The sequence below is a fragment of the Hoplias malabaricus genome, chromosome 7 (assembly GCF_029633855.1).
Source record: "Hoplias malabaricus isolate fHopMal1 chromosome 7, fHopMal1.hap1, whole genome shotgun sequence".
Taxonomy (NCBI): Eukaryota; Metazoa; Chordata; class Actinopteri; order Characiformes; family Erythrinidae; genus Hoplias; species Hoplias malabaricus.
In genome coordinates, this window is record NC_089806.1 from 23479527 (window position 1) to 23506478 (window position 26952).

Sequence of the window (26952 nt, forward strand, 5' to 3'; positions counted from 1 at the left end):
CATGCTTCTGAAAGTGTTTGTTGGATAAACAGATTTGATGCCAGCACATGCCAGTGTTCGTCACCCAGAATCTCAGATGCCTATTCACAGACCCGAAAACGTTTACTTTCCAGTGTGTGAAGTGGGCCCAAACAAGTATCAGAGTCCCCTGCTCCGGTTCAGCAGAATCATCCCTCTTTGGCAGACCATAAAAACACAAATGAGTTCAGACATCTCTCTCTCTAATGCAATACAACCCTAAAGACTATACTCTGCCATTGATGCTGACAAAAGGAATATGGAAGAAGGAATTAGACCCAAAAGTAAACCCCAAACAGAGAATAAAAGGGGAGAGGGGGGAGAGGGGGGGAGTGAATAGCATTATCATCCAGGGATATGCAGAATTGCGTGATTCTTCTCCGCAGTGAAACACATCTGTCATTACCAACACACTGACACAGTGGAAGTGGAATGCCAGCCATAAAGGCATCAAGATGTCCCTGTAAACTTCCTGCCAAGTAATCTTCCCAAACTAGCACAAACACACAAGGCAAACAGACACAGTCACTGCTGGCAAATTTTAGCATGGAAAACAATTTTCAGGGTAATGTTTTCAGCAAAAAACAGTCTCCAGCTAAATGGGGCAAGCTGCTTTTTCTGAGAACAGACAGAACAGAGAGAGAAAGAGAGAGATATGAAAGAGTGAAAACGCCAGAAAGGAAGAATGAGTATCTGTAATAGAATGAGACAGGAGAACATAAAACAAGAAGAAAGTTGTCAGAGAAACACATAAGGGAAGGCACACATAATGAACACATGTAGCATGAGAGTAAAGAGGTGGCCATGTGCAGATATGAGGCGATACATATGCAGCCTCTTTCTACAGTGGTCAAGAAGAACACAGGACTAGGAGAATATGGAGAGAATTTTACTGCAGGAGTAAATCACACAGTAAATTCATCAAGGAGAACCTTCCTGCTTTCTAGGAAAATAGTCTCTCTCTCTCTCTGTCTCACACACACACACCCAAGGGAAAGAGGGAAGAGAGAGAGAGGAGGGGAGAAGAAAAGAAGGGGAGAAAAAAAAAAGCATGAGGACACATCAAACAAACGTTGAGCACATTAAAAGCACATATGTAAGTAATGGTGTACACGATACATTCATTACATGCCTTCAAGCAGCCACCTGCTCATCCAGCAGCTCTTCTGAAAGGATGATAAAGGTGACGTTCACCTTTATCACAGCTGACTCTATTTTAAACATGTGTCGGGTAATTTAAAGGCACAGATATTAATGTCAAGTCTCTAAAAACGTCACTGTTAAAAACAAAACATTTAAAAATAAATAAAAATACAGAGAAAATTTCTTCACAGTGCTCAGTGTATTCCTGTCGTGACTTCCGAAAATTTAAAGCAGCTGAAACTATCTGAGGTGCTTATATAAGTGGCCTTATACTTCATCCCTAAGGTGTGACTTCAGAGAATGCAAGCTCAAGTAATAAAGTACAAACCATTACAGTTAGAGGCTACATTTCGAAGAGACAAACAAACAAATAAAGAAATGAAAGAATTAATGAAAAGATAAATAAATGCTTGACAATCCAACATGATTGATTGACAGTATGTTGTCAGTGAGGTTATAATTCTATAGAGTAATAAGTTAATTTGTGGAGTTGTGTATGTAGTACTATATACAGAAGTACAAACAGCCCTAGTTAAAACACACCCTCTACAGGGAACACACCCAGTGCGCAATTTGTGTTACCTTGCTGAATTTATCATATTTGGGAAAATAAAAAAAATAAAAAATAAAAAACATGCAGTATTCCATAAAATGCAACATATTATTATTAAATTGTGCATTAAATGTATGATTTCTGTTGGGGAGGTTTTGTTTGTTTATATAAGTGTGTCCAAATATCTGAATACTACAGTACATTATTTGTTTCCAAATGTGGCTCAGCCAATCACAGCTCAGAAATAGAAGGATTTGTTCTCAACCAGGTTGGTTTAATAATAAAACCTATATGGATATTTTTGCTTACTTAATTGAAATGTGTCTCAAAGCTTGGTCTCCGTCTGCTGCTCTCTCAGACACACTCAGAGGCTTAGTGTGGCCTCTTGACTTGAGGCATGTGTCATTAACCACTTTAGCATGTTCTGAAGCACACAGCGCAGGGACACAGTGATGTGAATGAAAACCAGCTGCTACCGCCATCTTAAGCCTGTGATAATAATGATATATGATCGTCTGCTTCAGACATATGACACACTCTTCCCCTTCACCTTTACTAATGAAAGCAGGCACCGCTCCTTCCCACTCACAGCAACACTCAGGCCTTGTCTACACGAGCACAGAGATTTTCTCTCTCTTTTTGAGCCTCTTGTCCATATTAATCATTTTAGGTTACAGTAGAACAAGGAGGATTGTCAGAAAGAGTAAAAATATTTTCCTGTTCTCATATTGGAGGTGATGTTGGGTGATGTACTCATATCAGGCTAATTGGCAAATGACCAAAAGACTTCTGATGAATAACAAATAAATAACTGAAGAATCAGCCAATCAAAATCAGTCTGAAATAGCAGGAGTTTTTCTAGCCTGACTCATGCCACATTCCTTCATGTATAGAATTGGGTTCACACAAATAAATCCAGTTGTGTCAATGTTTATTTTCTCCAAGCTATGGAAGCCGTCAGAGCTGAGTACTGTAAATCAAAGCAAGAATAGCTGTAAAATAAAAATACAACAACCTGAGATTTACAAATACATCAGTTCAATAACCAAAGCACTGAGTAAAACCTAGAACTTCAGTGAAAGCAGCTCAGGTGCTGTCAAAACTATCCAACCCAAAACGACATTGAATGTGTAAATGTGAATGAATAAAATGATACACATTCACTTGAGTAGAAATGAAAGTTATCACATACAATTTACAAATATTTAAATATTTGCTGAAGTATTAGTTAATACCCACCTCTCCATATAGCCATACTGCATTTGAAAGGTCATCACACTCAATTTCATGCTCCATATTTCTACAGAATAGATACACTCTGTCGTCTCAGCGTATATAGTGACTGTTCTGACGCTCTCGAGTGGATGGAGAAGTTTCCTGAAACACTGTTTCTATGAATGAGGAGCTTTCTTCAGTTCAACAAACAGATCCCAGAAACTCCTCTTTCTCTCTGCTGAAACCTAGCAAGGTGGCACAAGCTACTAGTCACCACTCGTTACAGGAGAGATTTTATTTCCAGGCACACTGCAGTCCCTACAGAGATGAAATGAAGAGCATTAAACTACTGCATTAGGGCGAGGCGGATACTTGAATGAAAACAGGTCCACTGGATTACAAAGGCTTTGCTGGATGGTCTGGTTTTCTTAAAAAAAAAAAAAAAAAAAAAAACCCAGAACAAGACTCAAAAGCTTCGGGAAAAAATAATGGGGCTTACAAACAGGGCCTTTCCATCTACACTACCTTTAAAGGCAACAGTTCTCTAGTGATAGCATGTCCATTTATTATGGTTTGATGGCTATCCATACGCCAGACGTATCCGCAGCATTTGTTTTGTTTTTTTCTCTCCAAAGGCATAATGATATTTTTTACTATTAGAAAAAGTATTTTTTTTTAACTGTAATAACAAAGCATCAGTGAAAACATGCATATGAAAATTACAGCAACTTGGACAACAGCAAAAGAAAGGCAAAGTGCGGCTGCTGGCTGATACTCAGCATGTTTCAATACTCCCACATTATCCACAGACAACATGTCTTCTGCTCCAGTTTCCAGCTTATCAGGAGAAGCACTTACACTCCTGACGACCCCCAAGTATTGGCAGACTTTATACTTGGTGTGTGTGTGTGTGTGCGTGCTCATGAGAACGTGAGTGGTTATGGAACAGGAGCCCATAACGTGTTCTACTGGAATACAAAATACTAGCGTTCTAGAGCTCTCCAAAGTCAAACAGCAAACCCCAGTGTCACCCAGCAGAGCCCTTAACGCCTAAACCTGTCTCTGAACTACAGTTATACAGGGATCAAGTTTCACATCTCACCACTGAGAGTTGGGTAGTTGTCCGCCTTTCAGATCATTCAGTCCAACCATTGTGGTTTCATTCAGCTCTGTTCTCCCACCACTGGCCACTAATAGCAGACGACTGAAAGTCTGATTTACCTAGAAACATGCGCCCAGGACCGCAGTTTACGCTGCACCAACTACGGCTAACCACCATGCCACCATTCAGTAGAAAGGAAGAAAAAATCGGGAGGAAACAAGCAGAGCAGATGTAGCTTTCTTATCACTGGGAAACCAGGACACAAGTAGCAGTTATTTCTATAAATTTTATCTTAATTTAATCTTCATATTTACTGCATATTTCAATCACTGAGATGTGAGAAACAAATAGCGGTGCAACTTTAAAATAAGACTACATTCATAATGGTTTACAAATGGCTTAAAAACCTGTTATTAAATAGGTTTTTAACACCATAAAAGGTCATAAATAATCATTTGTAACACTGAGCCAGAAAGGGCACCAGTGACTTGTTGTTCGTCTAATTCCGAAAGTGTAAGGACTTATTGAAAAGTGTCAAGATTAAGAATAAGCTCATGTGAATGTGAATTTAGTCATTTCACATGTTTAAGTAAACATCACATTAACATCAATGCATAAAAAATTAGGGGTGTGATGAGATCTTGTGAGATTAAAACCTGATACACACTGCTTCAATTAAAAGCTGCTCTTGCATAGTTAACTATCTGTTGAGTTTGCTTTTTTTTTTTTTTTTTTTACTTTATCAAATAAAACTTTATCTGGCAAGATCTGAGGTTTAACAGTGTACATGAGAGTTCACTACTTTCTGTCCATGTTATAAATGACTTTTAATGTATTAACAGCATATTTAATAACAATTGATAAACAGGTTTTAAATGATTCATAAACCTTTATAAGTTTAATCTCATTCTCAAGTGGTGCCCAATATTCATCATGGTTTGATTTTAAACTGTTTACTGAACAATATGTGGCTTCGTAGTTGTGACCAGAACTAGGTTTAAAGGTTTATATTGCTAACTCTGCCATTTGATTATCTATACACAATGATCAGGAAGCTTGCAAACACATACAAAACCTGAAGAAAAATATGTTGTTCATGGACAACTCTGCCAAAAAAAAGGGTCTGAAATCTATCATGATAGAGGGTGTTTTGGTTAAACAGCCTGAACATCTGGCAACCATCACCATCCCCCACTATTAACAATTCTTCACATCATCAAACTGCTGGGGATCAAACTTTTCGTGGCTGTCTAAGATAAAATATGCATGTCCATTTTTGTGTGTTTTTTTTAATTATTATTTTTATTAATTTTTTATTAAATAACATCTTTTGAGCACAGCAGCTATCCTTCATAATTTGTGAAAATGTCATGATGACTGGACCAAAAAAAATTCTCCAAAATTACTTTTCATCCACTGAATGTGAAGAAGAAAGCATTGTTCTTCTCTTAAGTTATTTTAAAGATATTTTAAAGAAAGGTATTTCAAAATGGAATTTTCCTACAGTCTGTTAAATAAAACGGAATCATTATTTAAACAATATTTAGGCTCTTTGCTGTTTCATTATCTGTGCAAAAGTCTTAACAAAACAACAAACACAGGTTTCTTTTAGTGTAGTACCATCTCTCTGCATGACTCCATATTAACATTACCATGCTGTTTTTGAAGGAGGTGTTTTTAAAACAAAAAAAATGTGAAAAAAAGTGTAATTTTTCAAACTTCATGGCCATACTATGATGTTCAAAGATGATTAGAGAAAGGTACTGAGTAACTAATGCATATTGGATTTTCAGGGGTCCAACTGGACCCCAGCTGAGAAGACCAGCCTCCCCACTATGCATGATGGCTGCTGGGTAAATGTGTCTGGCACATAGCCCAACTGTGAGAACTCAATGGTTGTCATTGATAGGGCTGCTGGACTACGCTGGGCAATCCAGCTGCTTCAGCATGACCACAGCCACCGAAGAACTTCCTCTCAAAGCAGGAAACCTCCTCTCTCACAGATAACCAACCACACCACCCAGAGGACCTCAGGCTGGATGTGCTCGCCCACTTTTTCTCTCTCTATCCTCTCTTCCATCTTTCCCTCCTTTCCTGGCTCACCCCTACATGACTGATAATGGATTTAGCTTGAGGCTAATGGTACAGGGGACAGGCGGGGAGGGGAAGAGAGAGAGAGAGAGAGAGAGAGAGAGAGAGAGAGAGAGAGAAGAAAAGCCTGGAGCATGCTAAGTCCATTAGGAGCGCAGGGCTTATTGAAGAGGCAATGGAGCATGTGGCAGAGAGGAACAGGGCTGCTGTAGAAGAGGGAGAGGGGAGAGAGGGAGTGCAGGTCTGCGCAGGCCTCTCGGACGCCTCTCAGGGGAGCCACTTCAGCACAGAACAGAGGATCTCTCAAAGTCTGCCCAACAGAGGAGCATTCTCAGAGCCCTTAACCTTCAACATCTCTGTTAGACTTTCAGCAGGCTCGCCCGTGGACATGAATATAAATGCATCGCTTCACAAAACTCCGAACAAGACGGTTTAGGCCGGGCAGCAGGCTGCTAACTGTGTGTCCCCTTTATCCTTCATCCATCTGGCTGTCTTTGCTTTGGCGAGGATGTTGGGGATTCTTTCGCCAAGAGAACGGGGTCATGGTTCATGGATAGCTTTCAGACTGAACTGATGAGAGTATGTGTGGCTCACAAACCAAATTAATCTGCTGTTAGAGCAGCATCCAAACACACATCCGAAAGTAATACAACCTCTGCTCCCTATCAGCCCTTGTCTGATCGGGTCTTATCTGATTTGTCTGACTTGAGCTTTTCTATCGGCCTACGGCAAGCTATTCTTGCAGTGGTTTTGGTTATTTCAGTGATTTCGAAGATATATTTGATGAAGTAATTCATCCACGTTCTTCTATATGAAATGCTTTGGAGAAATGACAAAAACTTGTCATACTTTAGTGTCAATGATTATGGCACTTACATAATATTACATAATTACTAGCCATATTTGAAAAGTACCCTGAAATGAAATTAAATGTGCAACGAAATGTATCTTCTGCATTTAACCTATCTGTGGCAGTGAATGCACGCACGCACGCACACACACACACACACACACACACACACACACACACACACACTAGGGGCTGTGAACACACACCCAAAGCGGATAGTTGTGGGTTCGGTGCCTTGCTCAAGGCATGGATTGTGAGAGGAGGACATCGCTGTTCCTTCAATCCCACCGCTAAATTATTAATAAAAATAAACATCATTAACTTTAGAATAAATGACCTAAAAATAAGGCTCAGTACAACAACATTCCATTGAAGCAATATCTGCTTATTGCCAACTGAAAAAATAAGGAATAAATAAACAAAGAGAGGTGTGTGTGTGTGTGTGTGTGTGTCTGTGTGTATAAAATATGTGAATGCCTTTTTTAATGAAGGATCTGAGAACTAGGTGGAATGTCAGTGTGATTAATTATTTTTACTATGTGATTATATATATATATAGATATATACACACACACCCACACACACACACACATCATAACATTTTGTAATTTGGCAATTACACCAATCAATATGGTTTTGTTTCGACACTCATTCACTTTATCGGGTCCACTGACCATACAGGAGCACTTTGTAATTCTGCAATTACAGACTTGATCTATATTACCACATACTTTGTTACCCCCCTTTCACCCTGTTCATCAATGGTTAGACCCCCATACAATCGCCAAAATGTGTATTATTTGGACGATGGATCATTCTCAGAGCATATAAAATATGAGAGCATATAAAACCCTGGAAATGTATGTGAAACACAGATTACTGTCTGGGGAATAATCTCTAGAGCATTTTAAAATATAACAGAACTGCTGTTAAGGTAGTCATTCTGTGAAGGACTGTAGTTAAATGTATAGGTCAGACTATATATAGAACAGCATTATGTCTTTCCTAAATGAACAACACAGACTTTATAACACTTCTGCTCTGATGAGGTTGAGGTCAATGCAGCCTTACAGTAGTCTCTCTCTCTGGGTTTAAACAGGACCTTTCCGAGACTGTTTCCAAGTGCGGCAGGCGGGACACAGCACTAGTGGGATGTATCTTCTAAAGGCAGAGGGCAGTGACAGGCTGATCCAGGCTTGGTGTGAGCATGGACTGGACAATGGAGGCTGGACAGTCTTTCAGAGGAGGAAAGATGGTTCCGTCAACTTCTTCAGGAACTGGGAGAATTACAAGGTAAGAATGGAAAAGCTCCCGGTGCTCTAACTAATAGCTTATATGGCTGGTTCAAGTAACGTCAACATCTAAGCAAAGACTTAAACGGATGTTTATCAGATAGGACAGCATAAACATACTGATGGATCTAATTCGGCCGACATATAGGACTCCAGTCAACAGTTACATAATCACTGTTGTATGCAAGTGAAAGCATAAATATGCTGACGCTTAAACTGGAAGTAAAATGTCCTTACAGAATCTGAGGTTTACTGGTATAAGTGTGGTCTGAATGTGGAAAACAATGTATTTACACCCACATTTGCAAAGTTTAATCACTTTTCATATGTCCAGATGTTTGAAGTCTGACAGCCCCTATGGCAGGTCAAGCGAAAGTTCCTACATGTGTGTCTGTTTCAAACGATGGAAGCATAAAGTGGAGTGAAGCCAAGCCCACGTGTTGTTTTGCTGTAGAGACATAAACAGGAGTAAACCATGTCACCAACTATCAACATCCATCAGAACACAGCTCCATACAACTCTGGGCAACAGCAGGACGGCAAAATCACACACACTCTTACTACTCACACAAAATAACGGTCTGTCATCAAGCTGTGTTAAGAACTTAGCAGGAAAATGATGACAAATCTTCGACACTTCAGCGCTGCCACAGCAAGCTACACATGCAGTCCCAAAGCAAACTCACCTTAACCAGAGAAACCCAGAATAAAATATCCAACTGTTAAAGCCTGGCATGACTAGAGAGCACTGTTCAATCCAACTGGACGGCTTTGAGTGGAAAAGGCCCAGCTTTTACTGCGCACTGCTGCAATCTGTGGAAAAAGCCAATTATGCCGAAAAAGCCTGTCCATTCGTCCCTGCCTGAGACTGTCCTTTATCACTGTGCATTTAGATAGCAGAAGCTGAAGCAGTGACTGCTTGCCACACAAGTACTGAGAACACTTATTTTAAGCAGGGATATTTATGCTGTCTGTGCACTCACGTTGGATCAAGAACACAACTAGGTTACACAGATGATTCCTGCAAAGTACAATGCTGCTAGGGTTGCAAAATTCTGGGATTTTTCAAAGTTGGTAAATTTACCATGGGAATTAAGAGGTAATTATGGGAATTTACATGAATTAATGGGAATAAAATGGGAATATTCAAAGCTAAAATTGAGAAACTTACATATAGTTGGGAAAAAAATATCCTGAAGCATAATCTTGGCTAAAATATATATGATACCAAAACAGTTGAATAGCAAAGCTGCTCCTCATGGCTCATTACACACTGAAGAGCTATTGAGACCACACCCCCTGCACTGTTCATTCCTTCATCACATGTACAGATGATTTCCAGAAACCTGGCATTCACTGAAAGCATACATTTGGACCAAAGGCCCACCTAAAGTCAGGTAAGTTTTGATGAGGTTTATATTTTTATTGACAGTATTAGCATTGAAACATTTAAGCAACTATTAAATCAAGGTGTAATCTCAAAGTTGCTTGCTATCTGGTAAATCGGAAAAGCTCAATGGGCAATTTCATTTATGAGATTAGTTTACTGAGGCTAGCAGGCTAGCACGAGATTAGCTTATCAAGGCTAGCATAGGCTAGCTACCTATATTTTTTGCCTCAATGGGTTTCTATTACCTAGAATGAATATTTAATTATTTATTTAACATTTTGAAGACCATTAGCTTTAGTGTTTTTAAAATTTGTCATTGTATTCAACAGAAGAATGTAACATGCATCAACTATGACATTGCGTGTCATAGTTATTATTTGTGTTATGCCTTCATGTCAGCTGTTGATAGTTCCTTTTAGTGATCCAATATTTCCTATTTATTCCAATAAATTCCCAAAGTTTCCAAAATATGAAAGTTACCAGTAATTTTCCATCCCTTTGCAACCCTAGCTGTCACACAACACAAAAAACACTCAGCAAAAAAGAAACTCAGCTGTGCGCTGTCATCCAGTTTCTCTACTAGTGTCGTCACCTCATGCTTCTGCTGTGCATCTGTCAACATGGAAATCAAACTATAGATACAGATCCGAAGTTTACAGGCCCACAGTGGTCATGTCTATAGAACATGCTCAAACAGGGGTAAAAAATGTTTTATATATATATATATATATATATATAAATAAAACTTGGCCGAGACAATGTAATGCATATCTATATTTACTGTGCCTTCTGAGTTTTAAGGACACACCTTTGGCATTAGCCGGACCTAACAGCTTACCTGTTAAGTAATTGTGGCATGCCATTAATAATTATGATTATAGGTATTTAAAGACATTATTAATTAATGATAAAAAAAAAAAACCTATCCTGTTTCTGCATCTCTCTTTTTCTCAAACAGAAAGGCTTTGGGAACATTGATGGCGAGTACTGGCTAGGGCTGGATCATATCCATGCCCTGGCAAAGCAGGCAGACTACAAGCTGCTGGTAGAGCTAGAGGACTGGGTGGGGAAGAAAGTCTACGCCGAGTACAGCAGCTTTCGACTGGAGCCTGAGTCGGAGTCCTACCGCCTGAGACTGGGCACCTACCAGGGCAATGCAGGCGACTCGCTGGCCAGTCACAATGGCAAACCCTTCACCACACTGGACAGAGACAAGGACGCCTTCACAGGTACAACTCTGCCAGCAAGGTTCTGCTGATCTTAATGTCTAAACAATTTGTGTTTTACTGTCCTTGGTCAAAAAGTGGTTAAAACAGTCAATAAATTCTGCGTGTGTGGTCATTAAACAGATGAAAGTAGGCTACTCTTGGAGCTTTTCCCTTTCATGGTCCCTGTTCTGCTCAGTTCAGCTCTTTTGCTGTAACCTGGAACCAAGAACCTTCTTAAGTCGAGGCTTGCTCCTGGTTCTAATCAAGCTGAGTAGGCTAAAATCGACCTTGCAGAGCACTGATTGGCCAGAGAGATTTGTCTACACAAAGAAATGCAGACATCCAGCACAAACTAGGCACTTTTAAAGTATTTAAAGTATTTATAGTTAAAAACCAACCAAAAGAGTCACAGATTCGAGGTGCCATCCATATACCATTCAATACAATATAAAAATAAATAAATAAATAAATAAATAAAAATAAATAACGTCGCTGTCCAATTAAAAGCATTCATTTATTCATTGTCTGTAAGCGCTTATCCGGTTCAGAGTCACGGTGGGTCCAGAGTCTACAAAGAATCATGGGGCAGAAGGCAGGAACGCACCCTGGAGGGGGCACCAATCCTTCACAGGGCGACACACACACACACACAAGTCGCTAATCCACCTACCAATGTGTTTTTTTTTTTTGTTTGTTTGTTCATTTATTTATTTTTTTATTTTGACCTTGGGTGGAAACCGGAACACCCGGAGGAAAACATGAAGCACACGGGGAGAACACATCAAACTCCTCACAGACCGTCATCCAGAGCGGGACTTGAACCCACAACCTCCAGGTCCCTGGAGCTGTGTGACTGTAACACTACCTTCTGAGCCACCAAGCCACCCCGATTAAAAACATGTATCTCTCAAAATTGTAACATTACAGGAGTAATGATTAATAAAGAATACATCTTCAATGGAAGTGAAAGTAAAAAGATTTTATTCCAAGTAATTTTGGAGCACTTCTATTGGTCATTCATCATGAAATGTTCACATGATGTGAAAGACAGCCGCTGTGCACAAATGATGTAGTAAACTAAAACTCAACAAAAATGAAGATGCATGTTTTTAATTCGACATTGAAGATATATTGAAGTTAAGAGACAATATTGTTACAAGAAAAGCTTTTTGAGACAGCACTGGTGTCAAATATAGTGCAAATGCTGGCAGGAGTTCAGCTGCTGCTAAGAATTAAATCACAATTTAGCTCTATCTTCTGTAATCCAGTAGATATTAATTTTATTTCTGCATTAAATATTTTCATTTCTTCTCTCCATTTTTCATGCACTTTTTTTCCTACTCTACTAATGCTGGTATTACTCTTCCATGTTCTTTTTGGCAGGAAACTGTGCTCACTTCCACAAAGGTGGTTGGTGGTACAATGCTTGTGGGCAGACCAATCTGAACGGAGTGTGGTACTCAGGAGGTGTTTACCGAAGCAAGTTCCAGGACGGGATTTTCTGGGCTGATTACGGAGGAGGCTTCTACTCACTCAAGTCTGTCCGGATGATGATCCGACCGATTGACTAAGACCTGGGCCTCCCCCAAACCTCAAGTCTCAAACTCCCTTTACTTTAATATACCTGTATATCAGCGGTTCCCAAGCCTGGTCCAGGAGATCCTCTGCTTTGCATGTTTTCCAGGCTCAAACACACCCACTTCAACTCAGGAATGGCTTGTTAGAGTAGGACACAATAATGCAATATGTTGGGACAGGACTCCTCCTGGACCAGGGCTTGTAAACACTTCTGTATATTCAGCACAATGGTATAGTAGAATGGTATTTTCACTTTTACAACGACAGAGCATCTAGAACACCACACGCTTCATGAATACACCTTGGTTTAGGGCAGTGATCAAGCCCTGGTCACTTAAGCAGGGGAGCTTGTCTGAGGACTTGTAAGAGGCAGCGAATTGACAGTGTGTCTGTATTAGACATCCACTGGTCACTGTTAGATTCATAAAAGAGAAGATGGAGATCTCTCTTTAGCCAGGGTCAGAGTGGAAACAGGCCATGTTCAGGTACTGCATTCTGCTCCTCCTTTCCCTTCTAGTCTTGCGCTTCTTCCATTTTTTCATTTTTACAATAAGTCATTGAGACCACTTCATTTTCATTCAAAAACAGCCTTAATGTTAAATTTATTTTAATGTTTAATTTTCCACATTTGCAAGTTGCATTCCCTGCTTTTCCATTACAAATAGCCATCATGTAAAACAAATCAAAAATAAATAAAATTCAAGAGATATTTTAGAGAATATTACATTACAGGGAGAGGTATTAAAAAAAAAAAAAAGTAAACTTTCCACTCTTTGAATGGAAAGCTTTTATCTTGCTTCATGTCTGAGCAGCCCACAGGTTTCTGTGTCCTTCCATTCATTTTAAATGATAGCTCAGTGCAAGAAGAGTGGTCTCTAATTTTCTGCATTAGTGTTCAAGGATTTTTTTCCCCCAATTCTTGAAGTTCTTATGCCATTTTACTCAGTAATTTGCTATGAATTGGATCACTCCTAATGGCTTGTATTTCCCATTTTCTTCTCAATGCAAAAAAAAAAAAAAAAAAAAGACTGGAAACAGACTGTGCTGAGGGCTCAGTCTGGTTTGATATGGTATTGTTGGTGTGTAAATATATTTCATGTTTATATGTTTGCCTTGTTTTTTAAGAGTTAATTTAAGAACTCACATTACAGAACGGCTCTTATCCATCTCTTTTATTTATCAGCGGTTATTTATGATAGTTACACCTTTGGTTGTTTATATCTGGTAATGACATCAATTGTGCTTTTGCCCTCCATGTGATCGTATGCATGTGTCAGCTGTGGAACCCTCCTGTTTGCCCATACGTGCAAAACCAGCATATATGTGAATTGGCAACAAATCTGGCTATAGATAAGCACTGACCGACACATGCTGCACACACACACCCCTTCACAAAAAAAAAAAAGCACTCACAAAACACAGACACCCTGTACGCACCTTTGAAATCTGAGTTTATTTGCTGACAGGAGGTGAAATTAAACACCACTCCGCTTAAAACTAAATAAAAATTATTTTTAAGTATACTGTTTTCTGACTCTGCTTTCTGCAGCACCAGTGAACTCAAAGACACCTTCTGCGATTATTTAAGCAGCATGTGGATTTACGGCTGCCCTTCCTCTTACACTACTGATCATTCAGCAATGTGATCTGAGAGAGGGAGAGAGGAAGGGAACGACGGAGGGAGATTTCATGTTAAAAGTATGCAGACATGTGAAAGAGGAGAGTCCTGTGCCAGCAAATAGAGACAATGAAAAACACATTTCCTCCGTGCAGCCATGGGGATGGGAGAGGGGGAGAGGGAGAGAGAGAGAGAGAGAGAGAGAGAGAGAGAGAGAGAGAGAGAGAGAGAGAGAGGTGCAGAAGGAAAGCTGGAAGACAAAATAACAGAACATTCCTTCCATATAAAGTGCTACGGTTTCATTTTCACCAAGGTATACTTCATAAAACTTATGATTCTCCATTCACTTGTTCCCCAGTGAGGCCATCCTTCAGAACATCCTCAATCACCAACATCTCACAGGGAGGAAACAGACACACACACACACACACAGTTGTTTATACAACTTCATGTAGATTAAGGTATATATCCCATATGGTACTGTATACACCCCCATCCACCATTAAGATGGTGGTACTTTAAATACCAACTAACTTCAGAACGTTTAGGCATGTCCAGATGGATGTACTGAGATGCAAATAATTAAATAATGACACCAACAATTCAGTTAAACTCAAATTACATCCAGAATGCCTTCCATTTTAAACATTTAAAACACTTAAAGGCTCAAAAAACACTTTTAATACAATTCAGAAGATTCTGTTTTAGTGCTGGAAACAAGTGTGATGTGTTTACGAAGCCCCAGTGTCAGTCAATGAGTAAAAAGACAAACTGGCTCAGTCGGGTATGTTAGGCTTTCTCTCTCTCTCTCCTTGTGGCAGAGGCATATGAATTATTTTTAATTGTAACTCAGCGGACATTGTATTAAAGTGCAATACATTAACACGAAATAAAAAGACCCTGGCTACTTCTAAAATAATTGTTTTTGAAACCTTTTTATATGTGATCTGAGTGGTACACAGTAAGCATCCAGACCCTGTAGCATGCAGAATGTGAAGTTAATTTGCCAACCTTCATTCAACTCATAATAATGATGAAATGTAATTTCTTACATTTACATTGGAGCCAGCTGTGTCCTTCACTTTAAAGAAGCAGATGGTCGCTTGTTCAATTCCTGGGACCAACAGGAAAAATTCATCCACGGCTGACGTGCCCTTGAGCGCAGCATCTAACCCCTCCCCACCCCCTTTGGCTGGCATCCCACTGTTCCATTTGTGTGTGTGTGTGTGTGTGTGTGTGTGTGTGTGTGCGCGTGTGTTCACAGCCCCTAGTGTGTGTTTGTGTGTTCACTGCCACAAATGGGTTAAATGCAAAGAAACAATTTCCCCAAGGAGAATAATAAAGGTGATTCTTCTTCTTATGTGAACTTAATTAAATATAACAAAAAAGTAACCTTAATCTACATAATAGAAATGGTTTTAAAACAAAGATTTAAATCTTGTTGAACATATTTATACATATCTGTACTTTATCTGTGCTAACGTCTTATTACATTTACATTTAGGGTAGACACTGCAGAGGCAGACGAGCGGAGTGTTAAGAGCTATATGCAAGAACTAATTTGTATAGAGTGGTGTTCCTGCTTAAGCCTGGGACTGTACCCTAGTCTGCTGTGTGGGCCACAGTGTTACCCACTACAAAATACAATCAAGTCATGATATTTCTTGACATTCTTCCCCCACACACATACAAGGAGGAAAAGACGACGTTCTCCTGGCTGGCTTTCATTTAAAACATTTGCTAATATCTGCTGCCCGGAGCTGGCTGTGGTTCTCCTGCTTTGCCACTTGTAGTTTCCATTGTGCAGCTTTTCCCACTGGCTGCTTTGGGTTACTTGCCTTCTATATGATTCCAACACACCTGAGTACAACATTTTCACACCCACATACAGATGTGCTCATGAACCACCCACACAGCTGTCTAATCCCGTGGCCCATTCAGTGCTGCTCTAAAGAACAGACAATAGCCTAACCTCATCAAAACCCATGTGAGGAGTGTGACTACAACCACATACCCGCTCAATGCAATTTCGGATTCTGACATCAAAATTTGAGTCAGTGTTTGCAAAAGTGTCTTGTGTTTTAGAGCCCTGCTGATACTGAATATATTAAGTGGGTTTGTTTGGGTAACATCATGATTCGCCCACTCCTTGCACTTCATGTCATGCGTTTTTACTGTTTTGTGTTTACCATGTGCTTTTGTTTCGAGTTCGCTTCCTCGTGTCTGCTTTTGTCACAGCCCACTCAGGGATCAGGGAACACCTTCACACTTTCTTTATATGGCTTGTGTATAAAGCCATGTTCTGTCAGTCACTGCCGTAGTTGTGTGTTTGTAACAGCAGTGCTTTGTTCATCTTAGCGATCTTAGATCCTCAGCTTTTTAAGTTGGATTTTTTCATTCATTCATTCATTATCTGTAAGCGCTTATCCAGTTCAGGGTCGCGGTGGGTCCAGAGCCTACCTGGAATCATTGGACACAAGGCAGGAATACACCCTGGAGGGAGCAAGTTGGATTTCTGTTTGTTTTAATTAAATTATGATCCCTGCACAAGCTCCTCATCGCTGTTCTACACATTAAAAATAAAATAATGCAAAAACTCTTAACAAATACAAACAAGTGCCTGTAAACAAAAATATTAAATACTGCTTCACTTAATGGTGTCAATGGTGCTAATATGTGAATAATACATTAATGTTGTAAAAATGAACCATTACACAATTTTTCCAGTATTTTCAGTAATGTGTTTTTTTTTTAATCATCTTGTCCAGAACTATCTGCAGCTCCAGCTTAAGTCCCTGAGCCCAAACAGATCCACAGAAGATTTTCTTAATAAAAACCAGCTGCTGTTTACACTTTGTTCAAATTTTATGAGGAACGGAACGATAAAAACAGGCCAAGTTCACTTAAAAATCTTTTCTTCCAATAGCATTGATATTAAAAATAACCCTACAAAGCCCTACAATGATATCAAGCAGAAAGTCACAGCTGACCTGTGCGGTAACTGTAGCTTTAGACCAAGTCAGACCGGCTTTGCCTGGAGGCACAGCATACTGCGTGACTGCTCGTTCTAAAGGGACGTGGGTGCGTACACACTGATGTGCCTTCCAGAGTGTGTATCTGTGGGGTTGCTGGCTGTATGCGTGCGCCATGGTTATCTGGTGGGAGAGCTTAGGACCTGTCAGCAGATCTCTGTCACTAGAGAGTTCTGCCTGGCAGGTCAGTTTACATACTCTTACCCACATACACGCAAACCTCAAACCATACACACACGTCACAGTACAGAAACATGCACTATAAGGTAGACACTTACTGGCTGTAGGCAGTTGGTGTTATATGTGATAACACTTCACAAGGTGCAATTCCACAGCGATGGTTACAGAGCGGCACTGAATTATTTAAAACTTCTCAGAGAGCAAGATATTTCCTTGATTATGTAGTAAACTATGTAGATAATCTCAGAAGTGCTAGCAGGTTACTGTTCTGTTCTTCTGAAGTTGCCTAGGCTTTAACAAACAAGACATTTGTATACCTAGCCTAAGCCTGGACGATAATTCAATATCAGTATATATCACAATGTTTCAATAACAATGGTATGATTTTTAAACACATTTTCAATATACAATATTTACAGCATCAGTCACTGACTGACATTCATTACAGGGCATTTCTATCAGTTTGTTGCCCTCGATTTTAAAGTTAGTTTAACAATATTAATATTTAGGATTGTCAGACGTCATGTTTCTTTTATTTCCTGGACATTTTTCGATGTGTTTTTATTGTTTGTATAAATATGGGAATTATATTGTACTGGGTGCTCAGTGGGGTAGAGTACGCCCTCATTAATCACAAGGGATGGGTTCAGGGACCACTCACAAATAGGGAAATCTGTGGCTGCTCAATTCCCTTATACCTAATTGTTTAATATATAGCATATCCTCCCGTATACTATTAATCATCTCTGAATTACTCATTTAGCTAATTCCCTTAACGTGTTGTTTTATTAAAAATGACAAGAAGTTCAGTGCTGACACAACCACCATAGGCCTAACTACAGTTACACATCTGTAACAAAGTAACATTTTCTTTCAACACTGACTGATATGGTTTAACGACCAGAAAGAGAATTACATAAATAATATTTACAGCGTAAATACACACAAACAAATGCCCAAAGATAAAATATTGTAAGGTGCACAGTAAATTCATACATCCGCCAGGTCAACTGTATATTAATACTGTGGAATGTCATGATCAGAAACTTTACAAAACTCAAAAGCACTCCTACAAAACTTAGGAACTCTTCATACGTTGCTATGTTGCTTGTTTTTGTAAAGAGAGACATTTCAGAGTTTAAGAAAAACAGAAAGAGGTCAAGGAACAAACAGTTAGGTAAAAGACCAGTCTAACAGTGTTATGACCATGTCAGAAAACATAGGAGCCACACCAGCTTTCTCTCCCTCTCTTTGTGTGTGTGTGTGCCTGTACAAGAGGAACTGGTAGCTCTCTGATGACTTTCAGATCTGCTGCAGCAGAACTGTGCAGGATTTTCCACTCTGCCTTCCAAAGAGCCTGAGACACGTCCAGTCCAGTCATAAACACATGAACAAACACACACACACACAACACAAATAAGCCAGCACTTATTATCATAACGATACACAGACACCATAATTCTCGGGCTGTCACTATCAATTTCTATTATCAATCACGTAATCTACAGATTGTTTTGATGATTAATCGAGTTAGAATTTTCTGTTAGCTAACATAACAGTACTGGGCTGTTAGGATCCAAGTGCATTGAATCTCTGAGGTTCTGTTAGAGGCAGCTGAAAAAAGATGCGTTTGTGCTTCATGTGTTTGTAAAAGCTTTTAATAATAGATCACCAGTAACACAGTCTACTAGTTCACCTTTACTTCTACCACTTTACAGTTTTGACAGTTCCCCGTCTGGCTCTGAAACCAAGTGTGCAGTGTATATATATAAAAACAAATAATAATTGTTACTGCCCTATATCCATCCCAGACGTTCAGCCGTTCTCTGTGTCAGAGCTGTGTGTATTTCTTTGCTCATGTCAGACGAACATGAGCTCAGAAATCTTATGCAAGAGACAGACACACACAGATGGAGACTGACAGCAGGGGAATAAGCATATAAGCATCAGAGAGAGAGAGAGAAAGAGAGAGAGAGAGAGAGAGAGAGAGAGAGAGAGGGAGAGGGAGAGACGAGAGAGAGAGATGATGCAGTCCTGTATTAAGTGTACATCTTCAAAATACACAGAGCATTCTCCCCAAACAAGCAGTGTTCCTCTCATACACATAAGACATGTACGTTGAAAACTGTGCTGAAAATAAATAAAGCTTGTCAACACATCTTATTAAAAAGTGTGTGTGTGTGTGTGTCTGTCTGTGTGGGAACTGAGTCAGTTGCCAAAAAGTGATCGGACAGCAGATGCTTTCTTTCTTTAAAAACAGTAAACAGTAAATCACAAACCTCCAGAAACATTCAGAGGAAACTCTGAAACCAAAGACATGCATAACAAAAAAAGGGAGTTGAAAAACACACCAACACACACACACAAACAAGGAGAACATGACGGATGGCCTGTTTTCCGAGCCCCTCTCATCTCAACCATCCCTGCTGGTGCTTTGCTCTAGCTCACTTAAGACACAGTTTGTGCTGCCAGCGTTTAAAAAAAAAAAAAAAACACCACCAAAATCCCCTTCTTTTAGCCACTTCTGTGTAAGTCATTTTAGTGCAGCAGCTGGGAGAGGGGCTAGTGAGATTCTGCTTTAGGAATGCGATAAGAAGTAAGGGCATGGCATAATTCACCAAGAGAATTTTTGTTTTCCACTTTACCTTAGTACAACAAGCAACATGTGACAAGTGTGAGGAAGAGAGGTCACTGATCTGTAGGTGGTGAATGGACAACAGTATTGGGATGTTATAGCAGATAATACTGATACAGTGTTATATAGTATAATGAAGTAATAATATATATTAGTAGTAAGTGTTGTACCTGATTTCCTGAGACATCACATGTATTTCTGAATGGTATTTGATGGCAAATACATTAATGCTTAGCCGACACTAATACCTACCTATTGTATTAGGTGTAGAAATAAGTTTTAATGAGTACTGGGTGCAATTGAAAATTTTAACATTCTCCTGCTATTTTGTCATTTCGTAATTGGTGTGTAGTATTAAAAATGACAATTATCACCTATTATATATATATATATCACAGCATGTGCATCTAATTTTTTGTATGAGAGTTTTGCTTTAGACCATTTAAAAATGGTGAATTCATTGTTAGTGATTGTAAACATAGCATATTGTCAATATATATATATATATATTTTTTACTTTTTGGGTTGAATAAAATGAAAATATTTAAATTCTATGCAACAGTTACAATAAAATGACAAAACAGGGCAATGTTTCTATTCTGAATTACAATTATACGTCACAAAAAAATTAACTTTTTTGTGCACCTAATATTGTTGTATTCCATACTTTGTGGAGCTTATTTTTTATTTGTTGTTATATGCTACACTAATCTGGTCAGTGAAAGGATAATAAACATAAATAAAACTAACTAACTATAAGAGTCAGTGGTAATCTTAGATTTCAAACTGCGTTCAATCACTTCCTAAAGCAAGGTAATAGTATTGCTGAAGAACATGGAAGAAAATGGGGAACACAAAGTGAATTTACGGCTCATTCTCACACACTAACAAAACCTCATGCAGACACATTAAAACAGACTCAACACATAGTAAATATGAGCATGTGCGGGCAGAGTTGGAAAAAAGACGCACGATTTCAGAGTGTGGATTAAACTAATGGTTCGTGCATGATCCCAACAAGCCCAGCATAGTTTAACTGAACCCACAGCAGGCTCAGAAACCCTGAGAGTGGTTAATGGACATCAGTGCTAAAATAATGAACCCATTGCTTCAGCCTTTTTAATAGAGAAACACAGAATGCACTGCTTCCAGTACTTAAACCTGCTCATTTTGTAGTCAATTAAACAAACAACCTTACACTTCACTTCAACAATAAAAGGTGTAAAATTTGGACAGCAGACAAAATTTGTTCAAACGCTATGCACTTAAAAATGATGCTTCTTCAGTGAAGAAAACAGTTCTATATAGAACCATGAACACTCGAAGAACCTGTGCATGATTAAAAGGTTCTTTGCTTTATGAAGGGGTTCAGGTTGTGTTATAATTACATTCAGAAAACATGGCAACAAAAATTGGTCCCTCTATTGTTGTGATGTCAAGTTTGTTACAACAGAAGAACAATTTGTGAAGCCATACAGAACCCTTCTAAAAAGGTTCCATTTTCTTTAGTAAAGAACCCTTAAAGACCCATCATATTTAATGATGAGATCTCTCCTACACTTAAAATGTTCAATGACTATGTTCAGTGCTAGTTTTTTGTTTTTTTTCCCCCACAAATTCTGTTACAACATGCTATTTTTTCATGTACTGCATGTATTTTATTTGATAGTGTTAAACAATAAAAAATCATTGGATTATTGGTTTATTGGGAGTACAGTCCAAATAAAAGAACATTTTCAATCAGGAGTCGGTTTGAATTTGACGAATTGAATGTGAATCCACCAAGGTGTGAGAGCATAAAACATAGCCAAACAAAGCAAAAGATACAGCAGAAAGAAAGAAACCAGACAAACATACCTAGATATGGTATGCAGGAGGTCATGCTCTGGCTGCTGATGTAGTCTCTCAGTCTCTTGTAGTTGTCCTCTTTAGACATCAGATACTCTAGCCTCTCAAATGTGGCCTTGTCCTTGCGACTCAGCAGCTGAGACAGAAAACATTGAGACATGTTTAGGGTTTATAGTGACAAAATTATAGATGAGACAACTTTCAGTCCACAATTTCCATCAAACTATGTGTATACACATAACATACATATAAACCAGGCAGCATCCAGGATAAATCAAATAAATCGTCATTCATTTCAAAACCCTGATATAGTAATAGTAATAGTATAGTAATAATCCTGATATAGATGAGAGTCTTGACTGATGTGATCACTAGTGGACACTGATATGTATTGCCATTTACATCTCACTTTGCCATTTCCGTGCATCTTGAAGCATCTTCAATACATTCCCTATGCACTATTTGTCCAACTGTTATTATGTTGACACAACGTATTATTAGTTCTTCTGTTACTTTAAGGTGCACCAACTGTGAGCACAGATGGTTAATTTTGCCAACTCACTTTGTTCCATCTCCATAGAAATGCTCTGTGTCTGCGTGGGTTTCCTCTGGATGCTCCAAAAACCACATGCCAGTAGTTTGACTGGCCATGCTAAATTGTCCATAGGAGTCAGTTTGTAAGCGAATGTGAGTGTGTGCTGTGCACTACGATGGACTGGACACTGTCCAGTGTGTGTTCATGCCTTGTGCCCAGAGATTCTGTGCAGGCTGAACTGGATAAGCGGCTGCACACAATGAATGAATGAGTGAATGAAATGAGTAGCTTTAAATCAACATGAATCAGAAATCCAAATGCATTACCCTCCTTAATGTGAGATATTTAAGAGTGAAACAGGACATTTTGGCAAGAGGTAATATGGACAGTGCATGGCTTTATCCACTGAGATTTGATAGGATGGTAAAAATGGGTGTATCAAAATAGTGATCTTATTGGCTATATTATTTTTCAAAGCTTGCAAGTGATAGCACGATGAATTGTACTTAAACCTAAAATTGAACCAACAAGGAAAGTTCCCTTTCTCTCTCTGCTTGATTTTAAAATGAACATGCTCATTGTTAGGAGTTAGCTAGAGGGGTATACAGCCCCCACGCACTATGCTGTGGAACAGTGTGTCTATGTGGGAGCATCATCTAAAATTTTGGCGATAAATAGGAGAGTAACTTGTAAATTTGCATTTGTGTACACGTACAGACTGCAACAATTGTTTAGACTGCATGGACTGCTAACTCTAAACAAACAGGAGAGGAGATGACAAAGAAAGCCACACAGCTGCTTCAGGCTCTATGGGGATGACACCACTGATTAGGCACTCCTTTGATGCAGTCAGGGCAACTTGGAACACTACAAATTACAACATTGCATAACTCGTATGTTATGAGGGTCCAAGAATTGTCAACAAACCAATAGGTGTATATCAGTTGTGTGATGCAATACTTCATTTACAGCCACACTTAAATGTCATGTATTTTTAGGTTTGCGTGTATAAGTTGCTTGCCCTTTAATAATCTTTGATGTTCCGCTTTGTGCATCTATTGATGGTATGAATTTCTGCTAACAGTAGAGTGCTTCATGTGTTTGTGTCAAATCCGCCTTGTATTGTCTGATAATGGACCATAAGAACAAATTCATGCTGCTTATATGATCACATCTCAGAATTACAGCCCTCCTGAACTGAACTGCTGCACTGGAATGGAAATGTCAAAGGAATCAGAACACCATCTGTCTCCCGGGAATCAACACAAGATGAGACTTTAACACACATCCAGACATCACAGCAAGAAACAAACAGCAGTGAAACAGCCCCTAACACACACGAGCCCCACAGCATTATGAAAAAAAACAAAAAAAAAAAAAACAAACAGAACCTTTTATCACCACAACTCTACTGTTCTGTTCACCCCATATACAACTAACAAAAAGTGCTCTGTGTGTTTCTTGGCAACAGCTTCAAACATAAATATTTTGACACAAATTTAAAATGAAACTGAAATAAATTTGCATGGCCAAAACTGAAAGTGAAATTCTGGTGATGCACCATAAAATAAACAGATAAAAATAAAGACAAATAAGTTACTAAAAGAGTTATAATATGTAATACAGAGAGTGCCTGCTAGGTCTGCATATTTCTGGAAAAATAATTGCTATATATTTATATATACTAATATGATATACATGGATACACACAATGTTTGTAGTTGTTGTGAATATCTTTTTTTAATATTACAAATACACAGACACACACACACACACACACATATATATATATATATATATATATATGTATGTATGTATGTGATATTTATGTATGTGATATTAAAAAAGGCCATTCACAACAACTACAAACATCGTGTGTATCCACGTGTCCATGTGTTTGTAATAAAATAAACAATACTATGCAAAGGCAATCTGCCTCTGGTACATGTCATAGAAAATAAGAACGATGGGAATTTCCTTTTACATAAAAAAGTGTTGTTATTGCTATTCAGCACTGCACTGCATCAACAAACTCAGTAGATGCTGTGTGTGCATAGCACCCCCGTTTTTTTTTCTCCGATTTTCTTGCTGTTTCCCCTCCCACTTGTTTGCTCTGTTCAGGTTGTAGAACAGAGTCTGCAAGGTCCATCTTTCTTGTCTGTTTTTCAATAAGCCAAAAAATGACAGAGATACGCAGATAAATGCAACACCAGTGCAGCCCTAGTGTGTGCCACAAAATTAAAAGTCCTTAGCCACAGAAACTGCTGGTCAGCCAAGACAATAAATTCCTTTTTCTTCTTATGTTTGCACTTTCACAAATATAAACAGAGGATATTCTGGAGGAATGATCAGCATCGCAGACCGAAATGTGTTAATGTGATGTACAGATTGTAGATTTAACTAGTCTGCTTTTAATTTACACTCAGAATACAGAATTAAGATAAAAGTTTTAAATTACACACTGTTGTACTTGGATGGACACTTATTTGAAGAGTGATAAAAAGGACAGAGCACAGCTGCAGGGAAGACACTGCAGTATTAGAGTGCAAACATGAAGGAAATGATAGACCGCCAGAGTGAAGATGACCCTGGTGAGGTAACGCTGTAAGAATGCGGTTTGGGGCTTTTAAAAAGAGGCGGCTCTCTGGGCAGAGACCTGAGAGAAGGGGACTGAGGACTAAAAATATGAGGGGCAGATGTCTAAGTAGACACAAGTAACTGATAGAGAGAGAGAGAGAGAGAACCACAACACAATGATATACGGAGAGGAGCAGTTTTTTGTTGCTAGCCTATGTTTGTTCTGTCACACATGTTTTACCTCCACAAATAGCCATTTAAAAATACAAGATAGAAGAGGATGCCTAGAGTCCAACACCAGTTTTGGCTTTAATCACAATTACAGCACAATAAATCTGTATAAATGAGCTTGGAAATGAGTGTATGGAAGCTTAAGTATTCCCTGCACAAGGCCAACAGGATCTGTTAGACAGAAACAGCTACAGAACTTCCATAACATATGTGGGTGTCCAAAAAAAAAGACAACAACTTGTCAGTTTTATTATAATTCATCATGTCATTCACATTGCCAAATGCCATCAATAACAAAGTGTGTGTGTCTGCTCCCCTTTCCCCTTGTGTTCAGGGCCTTGAATCTAAAACCCACTGATCTACACTCTGAGGACGGGTGATTTAAACATGTCAGAACTACTCCAGCAATTCTGTTTTCTGCAGCTAGACATAAACATACAGATGGCAATAAGATGTCAACTAGTGTTTCTCATGTTTTATTGTCACACAAAAATAATACAGCAGCAGTGCTCTTTCTCTGAAATAAAACCAAATCTTGTCTATGAGCCACCAGACGTTTAACTACTGGAGCACCAAAATTTCATCATGGATTACACATTAACAACAAAGGTTCTACAGGGCAGCGCTGGAGTATTTTCATATAATCATATGGCTGCAATCATTTTTCAAAGTCATTACATTTCACAATCATATGGTAAAGACCTAATGAACATTGCTAACTCCAAAGTGTGTTTTCATGAGCTCAGCTGAGGCAAATGTAAGTTATTCATGAAGATGCATCATAGGCCGTATGAAAAATATCAAACTTCTAATGTGAAGCTGTAACAAGTTAACAGGGCAGCTCTCAGGATTTATTTGTTCCATTTCAGTAAAGCAGTTGAAGCCTTCAGACTTCATTAAATACAGCGCAGCTAATGCTCGCATGCCTTTTGAAATGAGGATAATTCCAGGTTGTAGTTTCAACTACAGTGAAGCATGCCTGGTTAGTTAACACTGGAGATAAAGTTAACAATGTAAAATCATAAGTAATGGAAGTTTTTATGTACCAGGCGGCACAGTGGCACAGCAGGTAGTGACTAAGTCACACAGCTCCATGGACCTGGAGGTTGTGGGTTCAAGTCCCACTCCGGGGGATGGTCTGTGAGGAGTTTAGTGTGCTCTCCATGTGTCCGCGTGGGTTTCCTCCCATGGTCCAAAAACACACGTTGGTAGGTTGGTTGGTAACACACGTTGATGACTCAAAGCGTCCATAGGTGTGAGTGTGTGAGTGAATGTGTGAGTGTGTGTTGCCCTGTGATTCCAGGTAGGCTCCAGACCCACCGTGACCCTGGACTGGATAAGCGCTTACAGGCAATGAATGAACGAATAAAAGAATGTTTATATCTGCCAAAGAGCACTGTGCCAACTTCACATCTAAGTAAATACAGACATCCACAAATTTGAAGATGTTAAGTACCTGTTAAGCAGCCTCAAATAAACTTTATGTGATTTCTGACACTGTATGGCACACAAATCCAGACAATAAAATAAGCTATCCAGGTAATAACATTACAGACAAATGAGGTGTCAGTTTGCACAGGTCTCCATGCCCAAGACAAACACCAAAACATCACAGAAACCATAGAGGTTTAGGGATTATGTTCAATTGAGCAATTGATGAAAACTGGAATTTTTAAAGCCTATGAATCAGTGGTATATCTGGAGGAGGAAGAATGAAGCACAAACTGAAATATGCTCCTTTCAGACATGAACGGCAATGTAGAACTTTTCTGGACATTACCCAGAGGAGCTGTATCTGTAAACACCAATGTGCAAATTATTTGTACCAGACATTACCTGGATTTTATCCTGCCAGC

The 26952-nt window shown here is 39.0% G+C and overlaps 2 protein-coding genes across 5 annotated transcripts in view; one reads left to right on the plus strand and one right to left on the minus strand.

Moving 5' to 3' along the window:
* Positions 1-13927, plus strand: part of angptl1a (angiopoietin-like 1a) — a 43350-nt gene extending 29423 nt beyond the window's left edge. For both annotated transcript variants that reach the window (XM_066676138.1, XM_066676137.1), the window contains exons 3-5: positions 8072-8265; positions 10613-10883; positions 12246-13927. In XM_066676138.1, the coding sequence (XP_066532235.1) occupies positions 8072-8265; positions 10613-10883; positions 12246-12433 (653 nt within the window). In that variant the 3' untranslated portion in view covers positions 12434-13927. The remainder of the gene's footprint in view (positions 1-8071; positions 8266-10612; positions 10884-12245) is intronic.
* Positions 1-26952, minus strand: part of ralgps2 (Ral GEF with PH domain and SH3 binding motif 2) — a 150735-nt gene that overhangs the window by 46633 nt on the left and 77150 nt on the right. For all 3 annotated transcript variants that reach the window (XM_066676136.1, XM_066676135.1, XM_066676134.1), the window contains one exon: positions 21763-21889. In XM_066676136.1, the coding sequence (XP_066532233.1) occupies positions 21763-21889 (127 nt within the window). The remainder of the gene's footprint in view (positions 1-21762; positions 21890-26952) is intronic.